Genomic DNA, 23401 nt, shown 5'->3' on the forward strand with positions numbered 1-23401 from the left:
GGCAGAAAAAAAGAAAAGAGGAACAAAGACAGAGTCAGAAGGCAATCGAGAGCGACAGCGTTGCATATTGCCACGCTGACCGACAGGATAAGCCCAAAGTATTGCAGTCACGTCTGCCCATAAACCAAGCTTCTGGCCGCATCATCTGTACATCCTCCATCGACTTCTCCCGGGCGTCTATTTCGGGCCACCACTCGCCTCGTTGCTCTGCGCGCCATTGGCATCCACCTCGTCTCCCCAGCCGGCCTATCATACGCGGGCCTGCAGTCGTGCCAGCTGCCAGCCTCTAGCCGCCATACATTTAGAACGTTGTAAGTACCCGCCCGCTTTGCCATCTTCTCTCTCCCTACCTGCTACTATCCGTGCTCCCCACTTATCCAATCCTCGCCCGTGGCCGCCTTCCAAGCGCCCCGACAACAAAAGCCCAGCGCTTCGCCCACTTGCCACACTTTTTCCTTTTCTCCAGCAGGTCTCTTATTGTAATTCGTCGTGTTTCTTCTATCATCCGTCTCCTGTAGCCTTTCTCGCGACTGGTCTTAGCTGGGCTGGATTATAGTCGTCGACGTTGTGGCACTGTTCTCTTTCTACTTCCCTTGCCCCCACTTGATGCCATTCCCCATTGCCCTCGAGTAAAACTCGCATATCCTTAGTATGGCCGCCAACGACAAGAAGCTTACCCATATCACCATTGAAAGACGAAGCTCCAAAGACTCTCTCGACGTCAGGACACCACGTGCAGCCCGCTTCGCAGAGGCAACATCGGTTCACTCGCCCATTGACCCTCCTCGGTCACCAGTCGAGTACCCAACAAACCACTACAAGCCACAGCCCCAGATCGCCGACACAGGCTTCGGCTACATGCAATCAGTCGAGATGGAGGAAACCGACCGAAGGTACCTTCCTCCCCCAACGCCAAAGACGCCCCTCAAGAGCGCCTTGAAGTCGCCTGGTGCTCCTCCACGGACCCCAGCCGGCGCAATGTCCATCATGAGCCCTACCTTTAGGGAAGAGCAGCAGCTTGAGAAGCGCGAGGCCATGACCGAAAAGGAGCAAGCAAAGGATCTGGTGTGTTTCTGAAATCCCTATTTATGCCACGTGCATTCGCTGACACCAACCAGAAAATCAAAGTGCGCGTACGATTAGCAAAGATCTTCCTCCGAGGCGTCAACTTTGCCTGCTCTCTCATCGTTCTCTCCATGCTTGCAACCTCATTTTCCATTTTCAACGCCACCAAAACCCTGTCCCCACGCAACGGTCTACCTCCATGGGCTGACAACACCAAAACCTGGCCCCAGATTCTCCTGCTAACCATTGCCTGCATTTCCCTCGTCATGTCCATCCTTGTCATCATCGCCTATTGGAGAGGAGGTCATCATCGGGCCGAAAAGGTGGCTGCCTACTACACTGTCTTCGCCGTTGGAATCTTCATCTTCAGCATCGTCATGTGGGGTGTTGGTGCAGCCGCCTTCAATCAAAGTAAAGCGCAGAGCAACAACAAAGACATGTGGGGTTGGTCGTGCGTTGACAACAAGCGACGACATCTCTTTGAGGATGACATTGCCTATGGCCTTGTCTGCCGTCTTCAGGTACGCATCATTCCATTTGCTCATTCTACAATCGACTAACAGTGTGTCAGAACTGGGCTCTTGTCTGCTGCATCATCGAAGTCGTCGTCGAGGTCCTCGTCATTGCCATTTACGGAATCGTCTTCTACCGCTTCTGGTCCAAGCGCAAGCTCCGCAAGTCCATGGCCATGCGCGACCGCGCTCGTTCGGATCTCTACCTTGCTCAGCTGCGCTCACAGTCTGCTCCCAACACGCCTGGTTTCGGCCCAATGTCTCCTCGCTCTGGTGGCTGGCGTCCACCACCAGGCCACCCAATGTACGTGGACCCGCACTCTGCGGCCGAGAATGGCGAAAGCGACAAAGTGCAGTACGCCTATGCACGTGAAATTGCCCAGCCCCAGCCCTTCACTCTCCAGGCGCCGCCTATCAAGGTCACTGGTGCAACTCCCAAGGTTGAGCAGGAGGGCTTTGAAGCGCCTGCTCGCGCAAACACCGTTTCGCCACCACTTCCATCTCCAGCATTCCAAGAGAGGAGAAATGACCACGTTGCTGCTGCACCAGGCGAACAGCAGTACGCTGCTGTGCCCATTCCTGGTGCATATACGCCGCTAGCATCACCATCATACCCACCACCACAGCAACAGCAGCCACAAGCACCTGCTGGCTTTGACTTTGGCCCAACCGTCACCGGCCAACGATAAGCAAGCTGTTTTGGGGGTATTTTGTGATTTAGCGCGCATCCTCGTCGTTTCTCTTTTCTCTTCTATCTCATCCGGAAAATTCGCAAAAATCTTGCCATCTTACCCTCATGGCCATTGGTTTAGGCGATTTTTAAACCTGGAGTGTACATTTTTCCCCTCCCATGCGAAAGCCGGCTTTGGCCGTTTAGCCTAGCATTTTCCTTTGTTTTGTGGTCCCGCCTTACTATCGCTAACAAATGTCGATATCTGTATTTTTGTTTGACGGCAAATTGGGGATTTTTTATCTTTTCATCGCTTGATACCTTTTTTTTTAACCACGAGTAAGATTGGGCGAACTCGTCCTTGTTATCACTATCACACACACATACCTCTCTCTCTCACTCGCTCTGAACGCAGATGTATCTTTTTTGTATCGTTTTGTTTCTTGATGAGATGGACGATATGATATAGATATGAAAAGGGGGGGAGGAAACTAGGATAGTTTTCGCTTGCAAAGAATGAAGTAATGCAGACTGGAACTCTCTCTATCTCTCTCTCTCTCTCCTTCTTTTCTACATGCCTTGTTTGATGAGTTTGTGAATGATTTTATTGCTAGTGCTATACGTATCACATCGTCTTTTCCAGCCGGGAATCGCGGAGTAGTGATAGCAGTGGTTTCACGATACTCTGCAAAGAATCTACGAGAACATGCGTCATTTCCACCCGCTACGTTGCCCTTTGACGCTCTCTTCTCGTTTTTGACTCTTCACGTGATGCGCATATGTGCCAGCGTCTCGCCGGACGGGGATTCGTAACATGTCACACACTCCGTGCACATTTTCAATAAGCCGTGCTTAACCCCCCTTTGATGTCTCGTATACGTGATGGGTCGCAGAAGCGGTCGGTTTTACGCGTGTGGGTTGTGATGTTGAGTTGGAGGGGGTGCAGGCGCTGGTTGGGAGAGATGGTGTGGTGGGATGAGGCTTGGTAGGCGCGCGGGATGAGGCTTGGGCTTGGGCTCCGGATGTGGTTGGTGGATGAATGGTGTGTAATACGTGTTCTTTGCTGGGTTGAAGATGTAAGGCTTCATCTCAGCCACATAGTACTGCATGATGGCCATGACATCATCCGCATGGGCTGGTTAGGCAACAACAACCCGACACCCTTCAGTTTGTCAATTTGAAATACGTCTCTACACCTCTTACGACTGAAGAAGTACCAGATGCGATCTGAATATGACGGAAACAAAGTTATGTGAGCCGTGCCGCAGGCTGTGTATTGGGGACCTCCCAGGGTGCTACAATTCGAACTGGTGCAAGCTCGAATTAAATCACCACCTCGATTATGGCTCCTTTAAGGAGGCCATGCAGCTACCATGCTCAATCTGTTCCTTGGCATGGTTGAATGCAGAGGAAGTTCCTTGCGATTGCAGCTTGCGACAAGTCAAAGCAATGTGCTACTTTGACGGCTCTCACCGGGACCTAGGATCACTGTTATTTATTGCCTGCTATCACGATAGCAAGGAAATTGGAAGTGTTGGGTTGTTTCTTGAGCGTGTATCAAGTCCGTCAACTCAAAAATGATTGTAAATAATGGCTGATTCCTCCATAGTCTCTCCCGAAATTCCGACTGGTAACGCTCTGCCCTTGAATACCCACAAAGCCCTCCCATTTCTTAACAAGCAATATCAAGAATGCTCTGTCCACCATGCAGAATGTAGTACCCCGGATTCGGTAGAACTGAATCATTACCCATCAAGGCTCCTTGATGTTGGCCATGAGGGTAGCCCGATCATACTTCGCAGCACCAGGACGTTCACTAGTCAACAATATGCCTGCCTCTCACACTGTTGGGGCAATTCAAGGCCCTACACACTGAACTCGACAACGGAACAGGATTTGAAAAAGGGGATTGATGCAGAAAAGCTGCCAAAGACATTCCGGGATGCTATTCATGTGACTCGTTCTCTCGATATCCGTTACTTGTGGATTGATTCACTGTAGGTGATCACGTCCTTCTTATGTACATGGTATATGGGCTCACGTATGCAGTTGTATCATTCAGGATAGTGAATCAGACTGGGCAACTGAATCTAGTCGTATGGGCCAAATATACGCACGCGCAGCATTCACCATTGCAGCAACTGCTTCGAGTAGCAGTGATGGAGGTCTATTTTTTGAGAGGCAACCACAGCAGCTATTGCCATGCCTTCTAGACATTAATTTCGGTCCATATCTGACCATCTTAAAGCGTAATGGTATACCGCCTCATCGGATGGGCACTTATCTTTGCGACGTAGCAAAAATGACTGCGAATTGCATTGAAAATGCGCCACTGAATTTACGAGCCTGGGTTAGCCAAGAGAGGCAGCTTTCTCATCGGATTATGCACTTCAGCAATAAACAGCTCTTTTGGGAATGTCACAGAACCAGAACTTGCGAAACATATCCGAATGGCATTCCGCAAGTTGCATTAACATATTCGTTCAAGGATGCTACCATGTTGAAGAGATGGCTTCATGAGTTCCAACAACAAGGCGGTGCATCTTTAAATGGCAACCAAACAACACCGTACTTGGAATCAGGCTTGAATGAAAGCCTTTATGACGCTTGGTGTTCCTTTCGAGTACATTACTCCGATTGCGCACTTTCTCGGGACAGCGACAAATTAGTAGCACTCTCCGGGATAGCGAAACAGATTGGAAGTGCCACAGGAGATGAACTTGTCGCGGGGCTCTGGAAGAGTCGGATAATCGAAGAATTATGTTGGTTTAATTTACATGAAGCAACTCCCTGCAACAATCCTACAGAATGGATAGCTCCCACTTGGAGTTGGGCTACTTCCAATAGTCGGGTATGGACTTACACAGAAAGCAAAATACACAGAGATCACAAATGTCGACGCTTTGAGACAGAGTTTGTCGATCTCGACGTCAGGACAAAGCTTTCTGGAGAGCTTACACACGCATCCATGAGAATCAAGTGTAGGCCAATGCTTGCTATGGTCATACCAAATTCCGGCCCTGAAATTCCCGGACACTTTTGGAGATTTCAGCTAGTGTTCATGGACGATGATATACAACCATCAGAAGCAAAGCTTGGTGGGAAGGGTGTGTACGTCACATCGTATGTCTCCATGGATGACCCAAACTTTCGCGGGCCACAGCAAGTCTACATCATCTTGATTCAAAGATGTTTTTACAAACGACTTGTTGAGGACAACGACGAGAATAGTACCCAAAATACCCTCGAGAGCGGTATCTCAGGCGATTCTCGAGGAAATTCTGGCAGCAGTGATGAAGAGGATGAATATGATAGAAGTATACTAGAAGGTTTACTCTTGCAAGCGAAAGACAAGGCCCTAGCGACGTTCTCAAGGATTGGATACTTTCGTGTTAATGACTTGGAAGGCCTTGATGAGACCTTCGACGCTCATCTCAAGACAGAAGAACGGGTTATAACGCTCATATAGCCCTCGACTTCATGTAAATCTGCTCTTTAGCCAAACTAAAAAAAACTCCTACAGTCCCAACAAATACTCTGACTGTTTCTGATGTGAAAATCATCTACGTTAATCACTTTGCACAACAATCCAACTCCACAAATCAAATCGACACTCCCCCCACCCCCCGGAAGCAACTGCACATGACCCTTACCAACTACACTCAAATAACAGCCAGAGTGAATAATCCAGTAGCGCGGGTATCGAAAACCACCCCTTCAGATCAAGCAAAACCCTCCCTCCAGCACCTCGCTCTGAAGTCTTGCCACTTCGTATGAGCACACGATCAACCCTCCGATAGCACCAACATCCACGTCCAGACCGTTTTCTCACCGCTACACTCCCGCCCCTATTTGTCCCCAGCCACCAAGCGAATGGGATGCAGTCCGTACGTATATATGCAGCTGCGTTGGAATTTCAGTGTAATGTATCAAAATGCATATTTCCAAGGTATATGCAAGTAGTAGGAGTTGCAGACGGGTAAACAAGATTCATCGATCCTAATTACGAAAAAAAATAAGGACAAGACTATTGCATTTTGCAGGGAAATAGAAGGGATAACTGTGGATTTACGGGAGGCATGGTCAAGTCTGAGTGGAGAAGTTAAAGCAATCTGAGGTATAAATGTCCAACTTCTTTAGCAGAGCTAGTTGGTTAAATTCCGTAGCCCCGGAATTTCTTTCCTACGCCGTAACATGCTGCGAGCGAAAACACGACCCTCTCAAAATGACCTCTCCAACTCATCTTCAAGCGGCAGCATCGTCTTCTGCAACTCTGCCGCAACCCTATCGACGTCAGCCCACACCCTCAGCAAATTCCGTCCTACAATCTTTCCCGCATCGTCATCGCTAACCCCCTGCCTCAACAACTCGGCAACCAGATCGGGAAACTTGGACACGTCTTCCAAGCCCTTGGGCGTGTCCTCGATACCATCGTAATCGGTGCCTAGACCAACATGATCATACCCAATCAAGTCGCCAATATGCTTGATATGGCGTACAACATGGGCCAGGGTATTATTCTCGGGTACGAAGTCTGGGAAAGAATTGGGTGTCTCGGAAGGCTTGCAGGATACGAAATCCGGGTTGAAATTGACCATGACGAGCGAGTTGCGCTGTTTGACTAGCTGCAGGATGTCATCTGGCACATTGCGTGGGTGGGGACAGATGGCATAGGCGGAGCTGTGGCTGAAGATGGGAGGCGCAATACTGCCGTTCCAGCCTGGAGCGCCGTTGCCGACAAGGACGTCGCGCATGGTGTCTTGGCTGACATGGGCAAGATCGACGAGCATGCCGAGACGATTCATTTCTTTGACGAGGTCGCGGCCGGCGGGGCTGAGGCCGTGCCAGTGGGGTTTGGCGATGAGGGGAGTCCAGTCTTTTGCTGTTTCGATAGCAGCGTCGGCGTACTTGTTGTGGCAGTTCCAAGTAAGCGTTGCATAGCGGACGCCGAGTTGGTGGTAGAGGCGGAGGGTGGAGATTGAGTTTCCGATTTGGTGAAGGCCTTCGATGATGACGGGGGCGATGAAGGTGCCGGTGTCGAAGGCGCGGAGGGCTTCTGCGCTGTTGCGGGTTGGGGTGAAGTATTTGGGGTAGGAGGAGCCTAGGCGGTTGAAGAGGTCGAGTTGTTCGAGGGTGGATTTGACGACTGTGAATGTTAGATTTGGGGGGTTGGGAAGGGAGGGCAGGGCTTTTGGACTTACTGTGGGAATATCTCGAGTCTGAGAAGTTTGTACCGTCGCCCAAGGGACAGGGCCAGAAGGCACTCCAGAAGGCACCACCCTGGAGTCCCTTTTCTAGGCGCGGAATGTCAACGTGCTGTTCGAGGCCGCCATTTTCGAACTTCTTGGCAAATTCACTGTCAGAGTTGTTGTAGATGTGGTTGTTATATTTGCCACGGATGAAAATCAACAGATCATTATGGCCATCTTTATAGAGTCAGTCAATGATCAGATGATGGTGGTTCATGGCGCTGACCGATGAGTGGGTTTTGCTTGAGGATCCTCACAGCTCTTTCTTCGACAGTTAGAGTTCCTCCACACGAATGCTTGTGAGGTGTCCAGATTCGAGCGGGTATCTGCGAGGACCACATAACAAATGCGATAAGCAGGAGTCCTGCAGATAAGACGATGCCATTTGAAGGGCGTGTACGCCGTTTCTGAGAGCTATCATCTTGCATAGCTGCATGCTTCTCACCGACTCTAAACTCAAACGGCTTCTCCATTTTGAACAAGAGAAGTGTGTAAACGAGGTGAGGTCAAGTGTGAGACTGAGGGCGTGGTATATGTAGACATGAGTCTTGGCAGTACTACTACGGATGTGGACGGACTTTGGAGAGTTTAATCCGAAACAACACGCGACGCGAATGCTTGCACAAGCATTGTAGCACCGCCATTCCTCATTCCTCACCCCACATCCCATTCCGCCCCAATTACAGCATCACATATTTCAAAATGCCGTTGATATCAGCAAACAACATGATACGCGGCATATCGCTGTTCCACCTCACCCTCGCAGTTACCCTGCTAAGGAATCCCGCCTTGATAGCGAAGCAAGGCATCGTTCTTGTCCTTGAGCAATCAATGCAACTCGTACGTGTCCCAATCGTCAATTGATGTTGCACTCGAATAGCCAAACAAGTTGCTGACAATTTCCAGCCCACACCGCGCGAATTCAGCAAGCCCTCTCCAGCAATCGCCTTTCTGGCCGTCCTCTTTGCCTTTCTCGGCATCAGCGATCTGACGTCTCTCTCACTTCACGAACAAATTTCAGACGAGTACTGGGGTCTTCAGGCGCCCGTGCGTCTATTCTTTCTCTTCGCCGTCACCGGCTACTCGTACGCGTTCAAGGAAGGCGGTCTACTTGGGGCAAAGGGCGCCGACTACAGAGCAAGCGTTGGTGCGGGCTTGAACAACAGTATCCTCTTTACCTGGGGCTTCTTGGAGATTGGGATATGGTTTTGGGTGTACACTGCGTTGAGGGAAGAGAGGGTGGCCAAGGCAAAGATTGTTGCTGAAAAGCAGGCCAGGGAGAACAAGCAGCTTTAGGTGACTGGCCGCGTTATGGAGTCGGAACTTGCATCCGAAATTATTCGGGGGCAGACGCCGTATTCCCATGCGTACAAGGGCTAGGGGAATTCGATTGCAGTGAATGCTAGGTTGGTGGGAGCAACTTGGTCTTGTTTGGACCAAGCGCATGGCTTCCTTATAGATTACGGGACGACGAACACGGCCGATCTTTTTTTTTGATATGATTACAGCGCGTTCACTTACAAAAATTAGACTAGATAGACGGCGCATGGGGTTTGAATCGAGTAATTTGGGACAATGCTTGTTACTTGATGTGCCATGCACGAATACGATGGCGCATTCCGGGCGTTCGGGACCGGCCGTATCTCTGGGGCCCAGGTCACGACTCCGCCGTTCGCCTTCGCGTCTCCCCCACTCTTGCAAACACTACAGTCAGCTACCTTACGTGCTAACCAATGGTTTCTTTTGCAAGACCTGCTGTTTATTCTTCTCCTTCGAGTGACTACGGGTGAACGAGTCTTTCTGCTGCATACTGCCAAATACATCAAGCATCATGGACGAGGCGGGGTGCATCAGTTACAATAATGCGATTGAGGAGCTTCGCGCCAAAGAGTATCCCATGTTGCAGGGTGGGTGCAGGAATATCTACTCTAGGATATACGCTCACACTAGACAGGCACAACCTACCTTGACCATGCAGGGACTACGCTCTACTCCAAGTCTCTGATCGAGCGCTTCTCCGCCGACATGATGACCAACCTCTACGGCAACCCACACTCGGCCTCGGACGCCTCTCAACTGACCACACGCCGGATCGAGGATGTGCGACTACGTCTCTTGCAGTTGTTCAACGCCGATCCACAGGAGTTTGACGTGGTCTTTGTCGCAAACGCCACTGCTGGGATAAAACTGGTCATGGAAGCGTTTCGTGATCAAGATGGGGGATTCTGGTATGGCTACCATCGAGATGCGCATACGAGTTTAATAGGCGTACGCGAGGGTGCGACCAAGCACAAGTGCTTCGCTTCGGATGCGGAAGTCAATGCGTGGGTCGAGGGTGACGAGAATGAGTCTGATTGTACCCAACTATTCGCATACCCAGCCCAGTCCAACATGAATGGGCGTCGTCTACCGTTGGATTGGTCGCGCCGCATTCGCACCAACAAGCGCGACTCGGTGTACACCCTGCTAGACGCTGCAGCCTTAGTCTCTACATCGCCCCTTGACCTTGGAAACCCTGACGCGGCCCCCGACTTTACGGTGCTGAGCTTGTACAAAATGTTTGGCTTTCCCGATCTTGGCGCACTTATCGTCAGGCAAGCATCAGCATCGATATTCGACAAACGACGCTACTTTGGCGGTGGCACTGTCGACATGGTCGTGTGCCTCCAAGAACAATGGCATGCAAAGAAGGCAGAGTCACTCCATGAAAGGCTAGAGGACGGCACGCTGCCTATACATAGTATCATGGCGCTTGATAGCGCAATGACTATTCACCAGGAACTGTACACTTCGTTGGAAAGAATCTCAAGGCACACTGCCTTTCTTGCCCAAAGGCTACACCAAAAGCTCTTGTCGTTGCGGCACGGAAATGGCCAACAAGTCTGCCACGTCTACAAAGACCCGGCGTCGACGTATGGAGATTGTCTTAGTCAAGGTCCAATTGTTGCCTTCAATCTTCAAAATCAATATGGTGGCTGGGTTAGCAACGCAGAGGTGGAGAAACTGGCTGCAATCAAGAACATCCAGCTCCGAACCGGCGGGCTCTGCAATCCTGGTGGTGTTGCATCGTTTCTGGCGTTGGCCCCGTGGGAAATGCGCGAGAACTTCTCGGCCGGGCAGCGGTGCGGCAATGACAACGACATCATCCGCGCGAAGCCCACGGGCATCATACGTGTCAGTTTTGGAGCCATGAGCGCCCTATCAGACGTAGAGTGCTTTGTCTCGTTCTTGCGCGAGTTTTTCGTTGAGAAACGCCCTCAGTTGGACGTGTCTCCAATGGCGATTGTTGGTATCGAGCCACCAACGCAAAGTCGCCTACATGTGGAGAGTCTCTGCGTGTATCCTATCAAAAGCTGTGCGGGGTTCAGCGTGCCGCCGGGTAGACCATGGGATGTGCGTCCAGAGGGCCTTGCGTGGGATCGTGAATGGTGTCTTGTCCATCAGGGAACAGGTGCTGCACTGAGCCAAAAGCGCTACCCAAAGATGGCCCTCATACGACCTAGCATTGACCTTGAAAAAGGCGTGCTGCGAGTGAGTCTGGCGGGCGCATTGCAGGACGCCGCTATCACGCACGAGATAACCATCCCTCTCTCAGCAGACCCACGTCTGTTTACAGAAGAAGCCATGTACAAAGATGCTAGTGCCAAAGTGTGCGGAGACACCATCAAGGCAAAGACGTACAGGTCGAGCGACATATCAGCCTTCTTTACACAGGCTCTTGGAGTACCTTGTCACCTGGCTCGGTTCCCAGCTGTTAGCAATGGCAGTGGCGTATCAAGACATTCAAAGGCGCATCTGCAAAAGCATCAGAAGACGGGCGCTATGCGAGTGCCCGGCGCGTTCCCAGAAACGGTGCCAGTTACACCTGGCGCGTGCGTTTCGAAGCCTATTTTACTGGCGAATGAGAGTCCTATTCTGACTATTTCACGATCGAGCCTCAATCGTTTGAACGAGTTAATCAAAGCGGAGGGCGGCAAGGCGGCGCAAGCAGAGGTGTTCAGAGCCAACATTGTGGTTGCGGAGAACCCAGCGTACCCGCCTGGGCTGGAGGACCCGTACGCTGAAGACGAGTGGCGCTACCTTCGGATTGGTCAACAGTATTTTGAGATGCTGGGGGCGTGCCGGAGGTGTCAAATGGTGTGCATCGACCAGCAAACGGCTGAAAGAAACCAAGAGCCGTTTGTAACGCTTTCGAAGACGCGACGATTTGACGGGCGCGTGTACTTTGGCGAACACACATGTCATCTACCGTGGAGCAATGCGTCATCGCCCATTACGCAGAACCCCACTATTACGGTCGGCGACGCCGTGAGCCCCATTCGCGAGGACGAGGTAGAGCAGAACAGCCAGCTGCAAGCTCTCGTTGGTTAGGCGTGCTGAGAGAACCGAATCCCTGGTTAGGACGGGGCACAGCGGAAGCTGGACCGACTCGGTCGCCACTGTGTGGAGGGACCCGGTCTCTGTGCTTTTTGGCCTTTTTTTGTACCACAGACTCGGAGCATCCGCGCGTGGCTTCATCTTGCATGTGGCAGGAGACGGTCATTGGTTGGGCCTCTGGGAGCTGTGTAACAAAGGATAGATGGGCGGATCGCCGCGTAGCCGTCCATGGGGGTAGACGAGAAGGTGTTTGGGCAACGTGATAGGCATCCAGGAAGAGTAGTGTTGTAAGCGCTGGTCGTCGTGTTTCAACGGCGAACCGGAGTCAGGTGCTTGAGGGGTAGAATAGGGTTGGAAGAGCAGAGCCAAGGTATGGGCTGGAAGCGCGCGCGCGCATTGTCGAGAGCAGCGTAGAGATAGACAGCGGCTGCAAGCAAGACATAAAATCATGTCACGCTCGCACGACGAGGCCATGCACTGCTTTGCACACAGCTTCAGCCCGGTCGCAGCAACGTTCGTTTTGCCGGTACATTACGTTTGAAGGCACTCTACTTCCAGCTGCTGCTGCTGCTACTACCACCATTACTACCACTACTACTACTACTACTACATCCTACTACTACTCTGCCACCGTCTGACGCCAGCGTCTCAGCAGGCCGTGCCAGGATTCGTTACTTCAGGCCAGCGACACTGCTTCTACCAGGTCGCCACGTTCAGCTTCAGGTTACAAGCCTGGCTCCCGCACATCCGCACCCACCATCACACATCCGCCCGGTGTGCAGCGAATCAGGCGGCGCATCGAGCCGGCCAGAGTCTCTCGACCTGCAGGGGCCCAAAGGACGGCACATTTTGTTTCAGCAGTGGGCAGCGAATCGAGGGGCGGTGGAGGAGTTCACCAGTGCACGGGGCCTGTCCATCCTTGCCCTCGGCGCTTAGCAGACGCTGCAACTCTTCGCGCCCAAAAATAACCCCACCCGGCCCATACAGCGGCCAACGACAACAGCGCATCCGCGCCAAGCTGCCTTCGAGTACGCACAATAAACACCTGCCATCCCCAGGCGCCAGCAGCTGCCCGTCTGCCTGCCTCGCCCTCCAACCCTCTCCACTTTGCTGTGGACAAAGGCATAGCACCGCCCGCCCTCTGAGCCCCCACGCCCTCGGCCATCCATTCCCAGTCACTCGTTCATCAAGACTTCACCAACAATGGCTGCCACCGACTCCAAGCCCGCGCTGTCTACCCTCAAGACGCCCATGTCGGCCACATACCCCTCAGAGCTCCGCTCGCCCATGGTCACTTCTGCTACCACGCCCATCTTTGCCACTATCAAACGGGAAGACTCGGACATCAAGACGCCAATCACTCCCCCAACAGCCTACCTCGAGTTCCTCAAGAACCTGTCGCCTGTTCTCTCGAGCCCCATGTCCACTGGCACTAGCTGCAGGTTCGTCTTTGGAGAGAGCCGCCCCACTTCAGTCACCTCGTCGGCCTCGAGTGCCTCCTTTACATCAACATCGGCCCCATCAGACAAGGACTCGCCAGCAACGTCAAGATCAAACAGCTGCGGTAGCTGCGACACCTCAAAGGACGAAGCAAAAGAGCCAATGTCTGCCCCGCCAACAAAGGTCCAAACCGTCACCATCCCACCCCCATCACCCTTTCGGCGGCATTCAGCGCGGACACCCCGCCTCTACATTCCCCAGTCACCCTACTCGCCTGCAGCGGTAAGGTCCCCTGCCAGCGCAAAGTCAATCCAGTCACCCTACTCTGCCGTCTCATCACCCAAGACATGGGAGGCAGATAAGAAGACTGGCCGGTCAAGGCGGGTCAGTGTGCGCGAAGTGGTGACGAGGACAGTGACTTACAGTCGCACCCCCGTCGACGCAAAAGCGCCACACTTTCCGCAAATCGACCCCGCACCCCGCGGCAAGAGGAGAAAAGTCGAGTAGAGAGAGAGTGTGTGTGTGTGAAAAGACTGTTAGGCAGAACACACTTGTCTCTACAATGCCAAGTCGAGCATGCATGTGCGCGCAACCTGCTCGGACTCCGTCCAACCATGCTTCCTCTCACGCCCTGCATTGGCGCCCACTCGACGGCGCCTAATTTCTCATTCGTCCACCAAACACCCGCCTGCCTTGTACACACACTCACACACACACGCACTCGGTTTACCAAACCAACCCACCCGTCCGCCAATTTCAAACTAATACCTTGTCGGGTCCAGGCGATCCGATCGCAAGCAATTACTCTTCAGTCATCACACCACATCACCAATCGACAAATCTACCAACAAATCTACTCTCACTTTCCAAACGCACTCTGTCTATTACTTACCCCCACTACTACCCCCTACCAATAGAGAAACGACGTTACGGCCCACGTCCTTTTTCTCAACTCATGACTTCACTTTTTCTTTATTAACGGCGGAAAACATTATCACATTGGCGTTTTTACTTTTCTTGGGAAATCCCCCTTGATCAACTTACTACATTTGTTCCTATATTATTGTAGGCCAGGATACCAACATTAAAGGACCCGCCGCTTGCGGCAGGTAAGGGGGGAGAGGGAGGGGTGTGCGGTGCGGCCAGCGCATTGCGCGAGAAAGAGAGAGAGAGAGCAGGGGTGTGGAGTATACGACATCTATTGGTTCATCGCGCCCTCCCTCTCTCTTTCTCTTGCTTCCTTAGGCAACCGGGGCTTTTTTATCAGCAAGGATTTTTTGCTGTGAGGGCGAGAGGGTTTAGCGAATTTCCTGCACGTGCAGCAGCAGCGCTTCATTTGAGGAGGGGACCTGCTGGGCGGCTAGAAAAAAACCTGCTGTCCCAGGTCTCTCTCTCATTTCTGCCGCGTGCGGATTGGCTGTGCTGGCTTTCGCCCACCCTATTGGAGCCAGGGAGGGGGGGCGTCGCGCGCGTTGGAGCGGGGAAGCAAAGCGGTAAAAGAGGGCTTGCTGGCTGGGGGTGTCAGATGAGATAGCCGTATGTCGACGTAGCAGTACGTAAGTTAAGTAGCATCAGTCCTTTTCCTGGCACGATGCATACCTCTTGCATCACCCATACTATCAATTGAAAAAAAAATTATTCAAAATCCACGTTTTCCTCGCCCTGTTTACTTTTCTTAACCTAACAAGCGTGTCTTTGTACAGTAAGTCAAGTTCAATGTGCCTTACTCCAAATCAACCATAAAACAATACTACAACCCCGGTCCCTATACCACGCATCCCAGACCCTTACTACACAACACAGCACACACACACCCACTTCTTTCCATCGGGTCGCAAGTTGCACAGTGCGCAAATGTAATCCCGTATGCAGGTCGCATCGCGATAACGCAATCCGGTGAGTTTGTGGGCCCCTCTCCCTTCCCCCAACTGCCGCCCGTTTTATTCTTCCAACGAGTTGCGAGTTTGAACAAAAAAGATGAAGAAGGTGTAGGTAGTGTGCAAATACCGCAACCTCCTCCTTCTATGGGTACACGTAGCGATTTCCATTCGCCCAATCACACCGCTGGATCGTATATCATCTTGACCCCAGCAAAAAAAAAAGATCCAACAGAGTTAAAGCTTTCTTTCACGAATTTGGGAGTTTTTGTGCTGTTTTGCGACAATTCATCATCTTGTGTCTTTCTACATGTACAGAACCGCATACGGGGCCGGGTAGTCCATTGGTTTAGCGTTGTCGCTCACACACACCCACCCTTTGTCTCGTAAATCACATGAAAAACAATCCACCTGTCCCAACCTCCCCTTACTCCACTCATATCTACATATATATATCATCATATACTCGTATTTAATATGTAAAACATCAAGACCCTGCCCAGCTGAATTGAACGACAAAAAAAAGAGAGAGAAAAAGCAAAATACTCTACAATCCCTCTACCGTCTCCCCAGCACCCAGCGCTTCCAAAACGCACAGACCCCCTCCGCCCACCCAATCACAGCAACAGAGCAGACAGGGATACGCGGGGTAAGCCGTGGTGGGCGCTTAAAACCTTGCATACCCGTACATACGGTGAAGAAGGACGAGCAGCGATTCAGCGGGTGCCTTTGAAAGAGAGAAAACGGTATCTCAGCGTTGGAGGTTGTTGGAGGTCGTTAGTTGTGCCCCCTCCAACCCCATCTTCTCCTACCGAGCTATGCAACAAACTTTCCTCCACACGGCACCAAGCGTACCTTGCAGCGCTTTGGGGAAAAAAACACGCGCAAAAGACTAAAGGTGGATGGCACGAGGTAGAAGATGAGGGGGTGCGAGATGCGCTTTTGATGCGTTACGTTACTATGTACGATACGATATGTCTGGTTAAAGTAAGCAGAAAAGCTCAAACGCAGACACACACACACCCCGTCCGCGACCCCGACGTACAGACACGCCCTCTTTTCTTTAACCGAGAGAAGCGCCGTATAGTCTTTTTTTTTACGGCACGGTAAAGAGAGGGCGTATGTGTGTGTGTGTGTGTGTGTGTGTGTGCGGCGCGGTTGCCTCGCTTTCTAACCGCGTTTGTGGCACGGTTTGGTCTCGGTGGGAGGCTGCTTGCCAGGCTGCTCGTACAAGCCTCGGCCGGTGCTTCGGCACAACCTCGGGGGGGTTACTTGCTTACCTGCACATCGGGTTTGTATAGTAAAAAACCACGGTGGCGGTGGCGGTGGTTCTGTGGCTGTGTGGTGGTCTGATAGCCTACATTACAACTTTACGATTACTGTACGCGGGGTAGGGTAGAGTGGTAGTCGGGGTGGCCGAAGGTAGACGCTTTCCTTTTCTGCGGAATTTTCCTGCCCCCCCCCTTTTTTTAACACTTAGTCGCTGGGAAGTATTGGTAAGAGCTAGTTTTTTTGGTGTCTTTCATGTGGTGAAAAGGGGATACAAGTGGGATGACCTTTTTTTCACGAGCGCTGCGGCACGGCAGTGAGAGCAGCTAGCGGCGTTCGCTGTTGCCGTGCCGCGGCTCCCCCCTTTTTTTGTCTGTGAGAGAAGCGAGGTGCATGTGACACGCATGTGCAGAGAGACAAAAGGAGGGACGAGTGGTGGTGTAGACGCGCGTGTGATGTGGGTAGTCTGGGATGTGTTGCGGTTTGACTGAGATAGTTTGCACAGAGGAGAGTTTGTTTGGAGGATACTACTGAGATAAGATAAATAAGTTTAAATACCATGGTGCACAAGGCGATCTTTTAAGCTTAAATGTGAAGATGTGGGGATGATCCTTGTGCTTAATACATGATAGAATGGATAATGTGGGGTGAGGATAAGCATCTTAAGTTATACTTCTGCTTCTCATGGAGACATGATTGAATTATGTTGTTTGGTATGGAATCAGAAATGGTGTATGCTATGTACTTTCTGGCCTTTTCAGACTATCGTCGTAACCAATCGGTTGAATGGGCAGAGGGAAGTGAATGTGTGGAATAGTGCAGTCTGGAAAGGAGAACAAAGGCGAACGAAGCCGATGCATATGGCTGCGTTTACCCAAAATATATGTATGTATATAGTTATAGGGTTGTAATCTTCTACTGTTTGATGTTGGTTGATACCCATGTGGTGGTGATTTTCAGTCGTTTTCCAATTCTTGAAAAAAAAAGAACCAAAAAAGCACAGCCGTCATCGAAGAATACCATAGACATTAATCAACTATGGTAAAGATACTACTACCCACATTATTCCCCAATTAATCTATATCTCAAGTCCCTTCTAACTAACAGAGGCATATCTAGCAATATACGCCTCATAGGTATCATAACTTTTCATGCTCCAAAACCATGGTGTTCTAGAACAAAGAAAAAGAAAAAAAGTTGCCTCGTCGCCAAAATCAAGCTCTTGACGATGTCGCAGTCACACCCGTCTGCTCCAGGCTAATCTCATCCGACGACCTGTCGTCAATGGCATATGGATCTCTAGGGTTGCTCGACAGATTCCGCAACTCGGTCGTGCTGTGGAATTTGACTTCCTTCTGAATGTAAATCGAGCTGCCAAGTCCACTCTTTGGATTCTGCTCGTCGTCGAGCCGTGTGCGTTGACCGTACGCATTGCCGTAGGCGGACGAATCCTTGTTGGAAGATCCGACCAGGACCGGTGCAATGCGCTTGACCAATGGCCGCAGGGTGGGCACGCAAGCGCACATTATGCCGAGATTTGTCTCGACAATAGATAGCATGGCGGTAGTTGCCATTATCCATGTACCGTCTGTAGTGTTCTTGTCCACGTGTACTTGTTGCGCCAGCCGGACGGCTGAGATGACACAGACCCTGATCTGCTTGTCAGCATCATGTCCAAACATCAGGCAAAAACCTAGTAGATGGGAGCGCTTACACGAGACCCAAGCACAAAACAATCAAGAGGTATGCTTTGCGCAACGTGTTGATCTGCAACTGGAGCACGGGCTTGATCGGAACCATCAAAATGGCAAAGTCGGTAACCATGTTCATGGCGCCGTTGAGAAGAAATGGACTGTGCCTCGTGTCAGAAAATCGCGTATCACATATATCCCAGGCGGGACACATGGTGCTTACATGTCGGGCCGGATACAAGTCACCGTCTTTGGATAGATAAGCTGTGCAATGCCGCACGCAAACGAAGTGTATATCCTTTACCCGTTAGATTAGAACTCAGCATGTTTTGCGAGTCCAAACTCACTGTTGCGCAATTCCCCACATGATCAAAAACCCAACACTACAGTCGCATATTACCCGCATTGTCCTGCTGGGAAATATGTGTCTGTATTGCAGCATGAGGGATATCTTTGTTGCAATCTGTGTCGCGTTGTAGACGGCCATGGCAGAGTAAACCAACTTCTTCTGTCAGCATGTTTCTCAGTGGTTCTTCGCTGCCTCGGCCTTACCTTCAGGAACATGGGCAGTTTGTCCATTACGAACTGAATGTGTCGTCCTATACCCCCAACAGTGAAGCACACGATATTGATGGCTGTGAGGCCCAAGCCGAAGATTTGGGCTAAGAGAATGGCATAGTCGTCACTGGTGACATGTCTCAGGAGGATCTTTCTGATTTGTTGTCAGGCCCTGATATACCGAGTTTCCGGGTAGTCCTTACCGTGTGTACAGTCGAAGGGCAACTGTGCTACACGAAGCTACTGTGAAGATAATAGTGACGGCGAGGCCGGCAGGGGCCTGAAAAGTGTCAACGGGTTTGTTCTAAACAGCAGGCAGTTGATCACATACGAGAGACTCTCTTTCCAGCTTCGGGTCGAGGTTCGGCGGCGGCGGCGGAAAACCACTCATGATGATTTCGATTAGTGTGCAACGGCACGAGTGATCTTCATACTTGTTCAAATGGGGTAATGAGGGCCCATGTGTAAGAACTCTCCAGAGTGATAAGTAAAACTTCAAAAGAAAGACCAGGGAGCAACTCAAGCACTTTTTCTTCTAGAACGACACGGTGTGCTGTTGTTATGCAGGGCGGGGATAATCCGGTTCATTGGGCGTCTTACAAATTTTGGCATGTTGCTACTAATTAAGTCAGACGCCACGGGAAAGTTAATTGATGAGTCGTGGCGGACAACGATATCCCCTACACTGGTCCGGGGAAGCGTATCATCCATGTCAAAGCGCTGCAGGGTGCACATGGAATCGTACATGTAAGTCGCCATCACACTCGCTTCTGGTTTGAAGCAGTCATCTATCTGAGCCGGGCTCAGCTGCATGCTTTACAGTAGATGACACTAGTTGCCTTAGTTGGGGACTGGACATGCCGACGCGCAAGCTCTAAGCGGGTCGCAGTATTGGGCACCGATGCAAAGGCAAAAGCGCTCGGTGGCCAGACGACAGATGCGGACTTGGAATGGCAAAATATCAGCCCATGGTGGCAGATGCATCCATAGCAAGAAGCACCAGGGCTCGAAGAGTCAGTTGACAAGACTTGGTAACACATGGCTAACATCTAATCAGGCCATTCTGATGGTTCAGATGAATCGTCTTGACGAACTAAAAGATGACTTACCTGAAGAGGCATTTCGGAGAGTTCCGTCCGAACATGTACGTACGTACTACAGCGTTTCTGCACTAGATGAAGACTTGGCAGCAACCAATGGTAGCGGCAGGAAGCGTCACCCGTACCTTTTTCAGGTCCAGGTCGACCGACCAATTGTACGGTATGAAATGGTTAAGGGTGCTCGACTGTCGTGGCGGTGGTGGCTCGTGCACATGGCCGTCCTGTCCTCCCGTCCCGTTCGCTGACCGTTCATTTCACCACCTTGCTGGCAAGGGTCGCGTGGTGGCACCGGGAATATTTCGGTGTGACCAATGCGCATAGGGAGCACGTGTCGCCTCCACACACTCGACGAGGAAATAATTACACGGATCAAGACGATGGCTTCTGATGGTTCCGTCGTATCTTTCAATCAACGAGGCTGTCATTAGTTATCACCCTCCCCATTCCGCAGTACACACCGCCCCTATACACGAAACCACCAAAACGTAAACCGGGGGCCAAAACACAGTGAACAAGACAGGTTGAAACACGCGCGATGCGCACCTTTAATGCACATCACGTAACCGATCGGCCGCAAAGTATCCTTGTACTGTGCATCAAGGGTGTCGGTGTTTCCCACGTGCTCACCATCTCGGGTACAATGGAAGAGCGGGGCCCCTTGCAGATCCGCAAGTCGCGCGGTCTTGTTGGATCGATTCTTAATTCTCACTTGTCTATGATCGATTTCGCATAAGGCCACATGCATATTTGCGACATGAGACGCAAGAACTTTGAAGGAAGCATGGACTTACTAGTCACGTTTCATGTGTGTCTATCAGATTTGGTGTGTTCGGAAAAGGAGGGTGAATGTAGTCGCCAGGCGATTCCCCTTTCTTGTGTTCGACATCTCTTCCACCACTGCTGTGTATCCTGTTACACCACTTTAGTATTACACAGCTACAATATCTTCGAGTATCATCTACACCGACCATAGCATCCTCTCATGGAACAACCGCACCTTTCATGCAGATGGATAATCCGTCTCACCTCCTTATTCCACTGCCAGCTTAGTCTTAACCACTAGACCAAAGATGTGTCCATGTTGGAACGAAGCATACACTGCAGCTCTCCTAGAGTCCATGTCGACATGTACAGTCCTCGTTCCCTTGACCGGATCGCGTTCCGAAAGGAGGGTAACCCTGCGACTATTGACATCCATGTTAGTACCTAGCTGAGTTGAGCTGGCATGTTGGCAAACTAACATATTCGATCGGTACTTGGCAAGGAAAACCAAGATGGATTCCTCATCAACGCCCGCAGCTAGATTGGAGAGAATGAGACGGCGGGCAAGTTGGCGTTTCTTGTCCCCCTCGCCTACAACGTAACCACCGGTACCAATGAGCTGTTCATTCTCGTTCCGAATCATGCTCTCCACTTCCCATTTTCCATGGAATTCATCTGTGTTGCTACCAAACAAGTAGGTGCTCCAACTTTTGACGTGTTCCCACTTGCAATTAGACACCTCGAGCATGAGCGCCACAGCATACGGAACGATCTCCGGACTAAGCGAACCAGCTGAACGGGTAGTATAGAGGCGGCTCATCGGATCCATACTGAAAGGAACCGCGGGTCCCGCACAACTAGTATGCGCTGTGGGATTGCAAGCTAGTGAATAGAAAGGCGGGTATGGGGTGTCCGGTCCCCCGCAGGCGAGCTCAAAGTCGCCATCAATATCCCTGGATAGTTCCTGCCTTGGCTCGGACATGCTCCCCTTGATTTTTGAAAGCGTAACTTCCAGTTCAACAAGATCACAAGTCTCATTATGAACGGTGCCCACGCGAGTCATAGTCGAATACTCTTGGTCGGTGTCTCCGCGGACGGTCGTCGTGTCCTGGTCAATGGCATAGAGGCTGTGCTCATTACTCAGATCAGTATTGCCACTCTCCTCCCTTTTAATTCTTCCTCACCCTTTATTCTCGCCTGTGGTCACCCGTGCCATCATTCGTGGCTCTCGGTTCCGCATCTCTACCTCCCGCCGGCCACTCGCTTTGACAAGCGTATTTGTGATATCTTCTAATTGACGGCGAAGCAGGTCAGCCGTCATCGTGGTGGGTCGGGCGAGATGAAAAGAGATAAATGAGTTAGTTTAGAATAGAAAATGTGTATGTTTTTGGTTGGTGAGAAGTGATAGAGTGTGGAGGATGTGAGAGGGGTTTGTTTGTCCAGTGACGATATGCACAAACAACCCGGGGCAACCATGAGGAAGGCACGAACGACCATCCCTAGCTTTGGACTCGGGGAAACCCTTGCGGCGAGACCTATGCTTCCGACGGGAATAAACCGTTGTGACGATTGTGTGATAGTAAATTTTCCTGTAGTGAGTTTGACAAACGAAGGCATTGAACTGGAATCATGAACGAGCGATGAAACGGTGGAAAGTGGAATGTGAAGATTCAACACTACATATATAGCTCGAGATGAGATGCATACATATTTGCTCTTTTCCATCCCTCCTGCACCCAGGCAGCATGCAGTTTCTCAGGTGAAGGAATACCAAACACACAACCCTGCATGAACCCTCCAAAGGTTTCGTTCAGGGCGCAACGGACATGAGTTTGTTAGACGAGAGTCTATCCAGAAATCCTAACTAAGCTTGCAAAGCTTTCTTTTGAACCCGAAGAGAAATAAAGCAAACAATCACTGCTTCTTCTTCCCCGCTACCTTCTTCTCTTCAGCCAGACGCTCCATTTCTCGAATCTCCTGCTCCTCGGCCCTCTTGGCATACCACTGACCCGCTTGTAACACCAAGACGCCCACAAGGACAAGCGCAAGAATGGTATTACTGGCTGCAAAGACCCTGAGTGTGTCTTCTCTCGAGATGTAGTCGCCCATGTCCTCTTCGGTAATCTCGCCCGGGTTAGCCTTGTCCATCTCACCGTAGATACCAGCCGTGACGACGCGGAAGCCCTTGACAATGTTGGTCAGGTAGACGGTGATGCCGGCCATGTACAGGACGAGAGATGCGCCGTCAAAAAGCATATTGGCTTGGTTGGGCTTGAAGAGCTTGATTAGGAAGCCGAGGAGGCCGGTGCCGATGACGAGATTGAGGATGCGCGAGACTATCGGGGGCGAGGCATAGAGGAACTTGATGTGCGACTCGAGAATGTCAAAATAGGATGCGCGGTCTTCGGGCGTCGTCCACAAGACATTATAGTCGTAGGGCAGTTGCGCGAAGAGGATGCCGAGGAAAAAACACGTCGCTGTGCGCTCGTTAGAATGTGCTGTGTGCTGGAAGCCCGAGGCTTAGGCTGAAGCGGAATTGAGGCAACCTACGTCCAACTACCATGAATTGCGCAAAGTTGTTTTCTGCGCCGACTGCCATGCTTGTGATGTGGAATGGGATGCGGAATCTAGGGCATGTGCAGTCAAGAGTCTTGGAGGGTAGATAGAGGCCAAGTGGAAGCTGGCGCAGGCTTATCGTGCTCGTTTGCTAGCCGCGAGGCGCAAGAATCGTCGTTGGAGGTAAGCCTATTTTAGAAGGTAATGCAGGGAACACGGCTTGGAAAAAAGTCCTCCACTTGGCTAGCATCAACAGGGAGGCCCGAATCGGTGTT

At 51.2% G+C, this 23401-nt stretch overlaps 7 protein-coding genes across 7 annotated transcripts; 3 read left to right on the plus strand and 4 right to left on the minus strand.

Annotated features, from left to right (window-relative positions):
* Positions 1-651: 651 nt before the first annotated feature.
* Positions 652-2266, plus strand: PSV08DRAFT_186251 (uncharacterized protein; the record flags this gene model as incomplete). Its single annotated transcript, XM_014224253.1, has 3 exons — positions 652-1065; positions 1119-1586; positions 1637-2266. The coding sequence occupies 3 exons, from the start codon at positions 652-654 to the stop codon at positions 2264-2266; spliced, it is 1512 nt and encodes a 503-aa protein (XP_014079728.1).
* Positions 2267-3837: 1571 nt separating this feature from the next.
* Positions 3838-5716, plus strand: PSV08DRAFT_379552 (heterokaryon incompatibility protein-domain-containing protein; the record flags this gene model as incomplete). Its single annotated transcript, XM_014224252.2, has 2 exons — positions 3838-4244; positions 4297-5716. The coding sequence occupies 2 exons, from the start codon at positions 3838-3840 to the stop codon at positions 5714-5716; spliced, it is 1827 nt and encodes a 608-aa protein (XP_014079727.2).
* Positions 5717-6265: 549 nt separating this feature from the next.
* Positions 6266-7998, minus strand: PSV08DRAFT_324412 (membrane dipeptidase-domain-containing protein). Its single transcript, XM_014224250.2, has 3 exons — positions 7723-7998; positions 7449-7673; positions 6266-7393 (listed from the first exon to the last, which is right to left on the minus strand). The coding sequence occupies exons 1-3, from the start codon at positions 7967-7969 to the stop codon at positions 6468-6470; spliced, it is 1398 nt and encodes a 465-aa protein (XP_014079725.1). The 5' UTR covers positions 7970-7998; the 3' UTR covers positions 6266-6467.
* Positions 7999-8198: 200 nt separating this feature from the next.
* PSV08DRAFT_373395 (dipeptidase 1 precursor) lies at positions 8199-13820 on the plus strand (the record flags this gene model as incomplete). The annotated part of the gene is made up of 7 exons (XM_066093233.1): positions 8199-8336; positions 8403-8753; positions 9292-9403; positions 9451-10475; positions 10524-11858; positions 12096-12160; positions 13049-13820. The coding sequence occupies 7 exons, from the start codon at positions 8199-8201 to the stop codon at positions 13818-13820; spliced, it is 3798 nt and encodes a 1265-aa protein (XP_065948618.1).
* Positions 13821-17467: 3647 nt separating this feature from the next.
* Positions 17468-19273, minus strand: PSV08DRAFT_324450 (uncharacterized protein). The gene is made up of 7 exons (XM_066092691.1): positions 19040-19273; positions 18912-18988; positions 18703-18862; positions 18498-18652; positions 18374-18448; positions 18174-18311; positions 17468-18109 (listed from the first exon to the last, which is right to left on the minus strand). Exons 1-7 carry the CDS (start codon positions 19097-19099, stop codon positions 17674-17676), a joined length of 1101 nt encoding a protein of 366 aa, XP_065948619.1. The 5' UTR covers positions 19100-19273; the 3' UTR covers positions 17468-17673.
* A 1565-nt stretch (positions 19274-20838) lies between these two features.
* PSV08DRAFT_364899 (uncharacterized protein) lies at positions 20839-21995 on the minus strand (the record flags this gene model as incomplete). The annotated part of the gene is made up of 3 exons (XM_066093071.1): positions 21755-21995; positions 21050-21697; positions 20839-20992 (listed from the first exon to the last, which is right to left on the minus strand). Exons 1-3 carry the CDS (start codon positions 21889-21891, stop codon positions 20839-20841), a joined length of 939 nt encoding a protein of 312 aa, XP_065948620.1. The 5' UTR covers positions 21892-21995.
* A 221-nt stretch (positions 21996-22216) lies between these two features.
* Positions 22217-23214, minus strand: PSV08DRAFT_364900 (Shr3 amino acid permease chaperone). Its single transcript, XM_014224244.2, has 2 exons — positions 23121-23214; positions 22217-23047 (listed from the first exon to the last, which is right to left on the minus strand). The coding sequence occupies exons 1-2, from the start codon at positions 23167-23169 to the stop codon at positions 22485-22487; spliced, it is 612 nt and encodes a 203-aa protein (XP_014079719.1). The 5' UTR covers positions 23170-23214; the 3' UTR covers positions 22217-22484.
* Positions 23215-23401: the final 187 nt, after the last annotated feature.

This window comes from Bipolaris maydis, assembly GCF_028858645.1.
Source record: "Bipolaris maydis strain C4 unplaced genomic scaffold PSV08scaffold_12, whole genome shotgun sequence".
In the NCBI taxonomy this organism is placed as follows: domain Eukaryota; kingdom Fungi; phylum Ascomycota; class Dothideomycetes; order Pleosporales; family Pleosporaceae; genus Bipolaris; species Bipolaris maydis.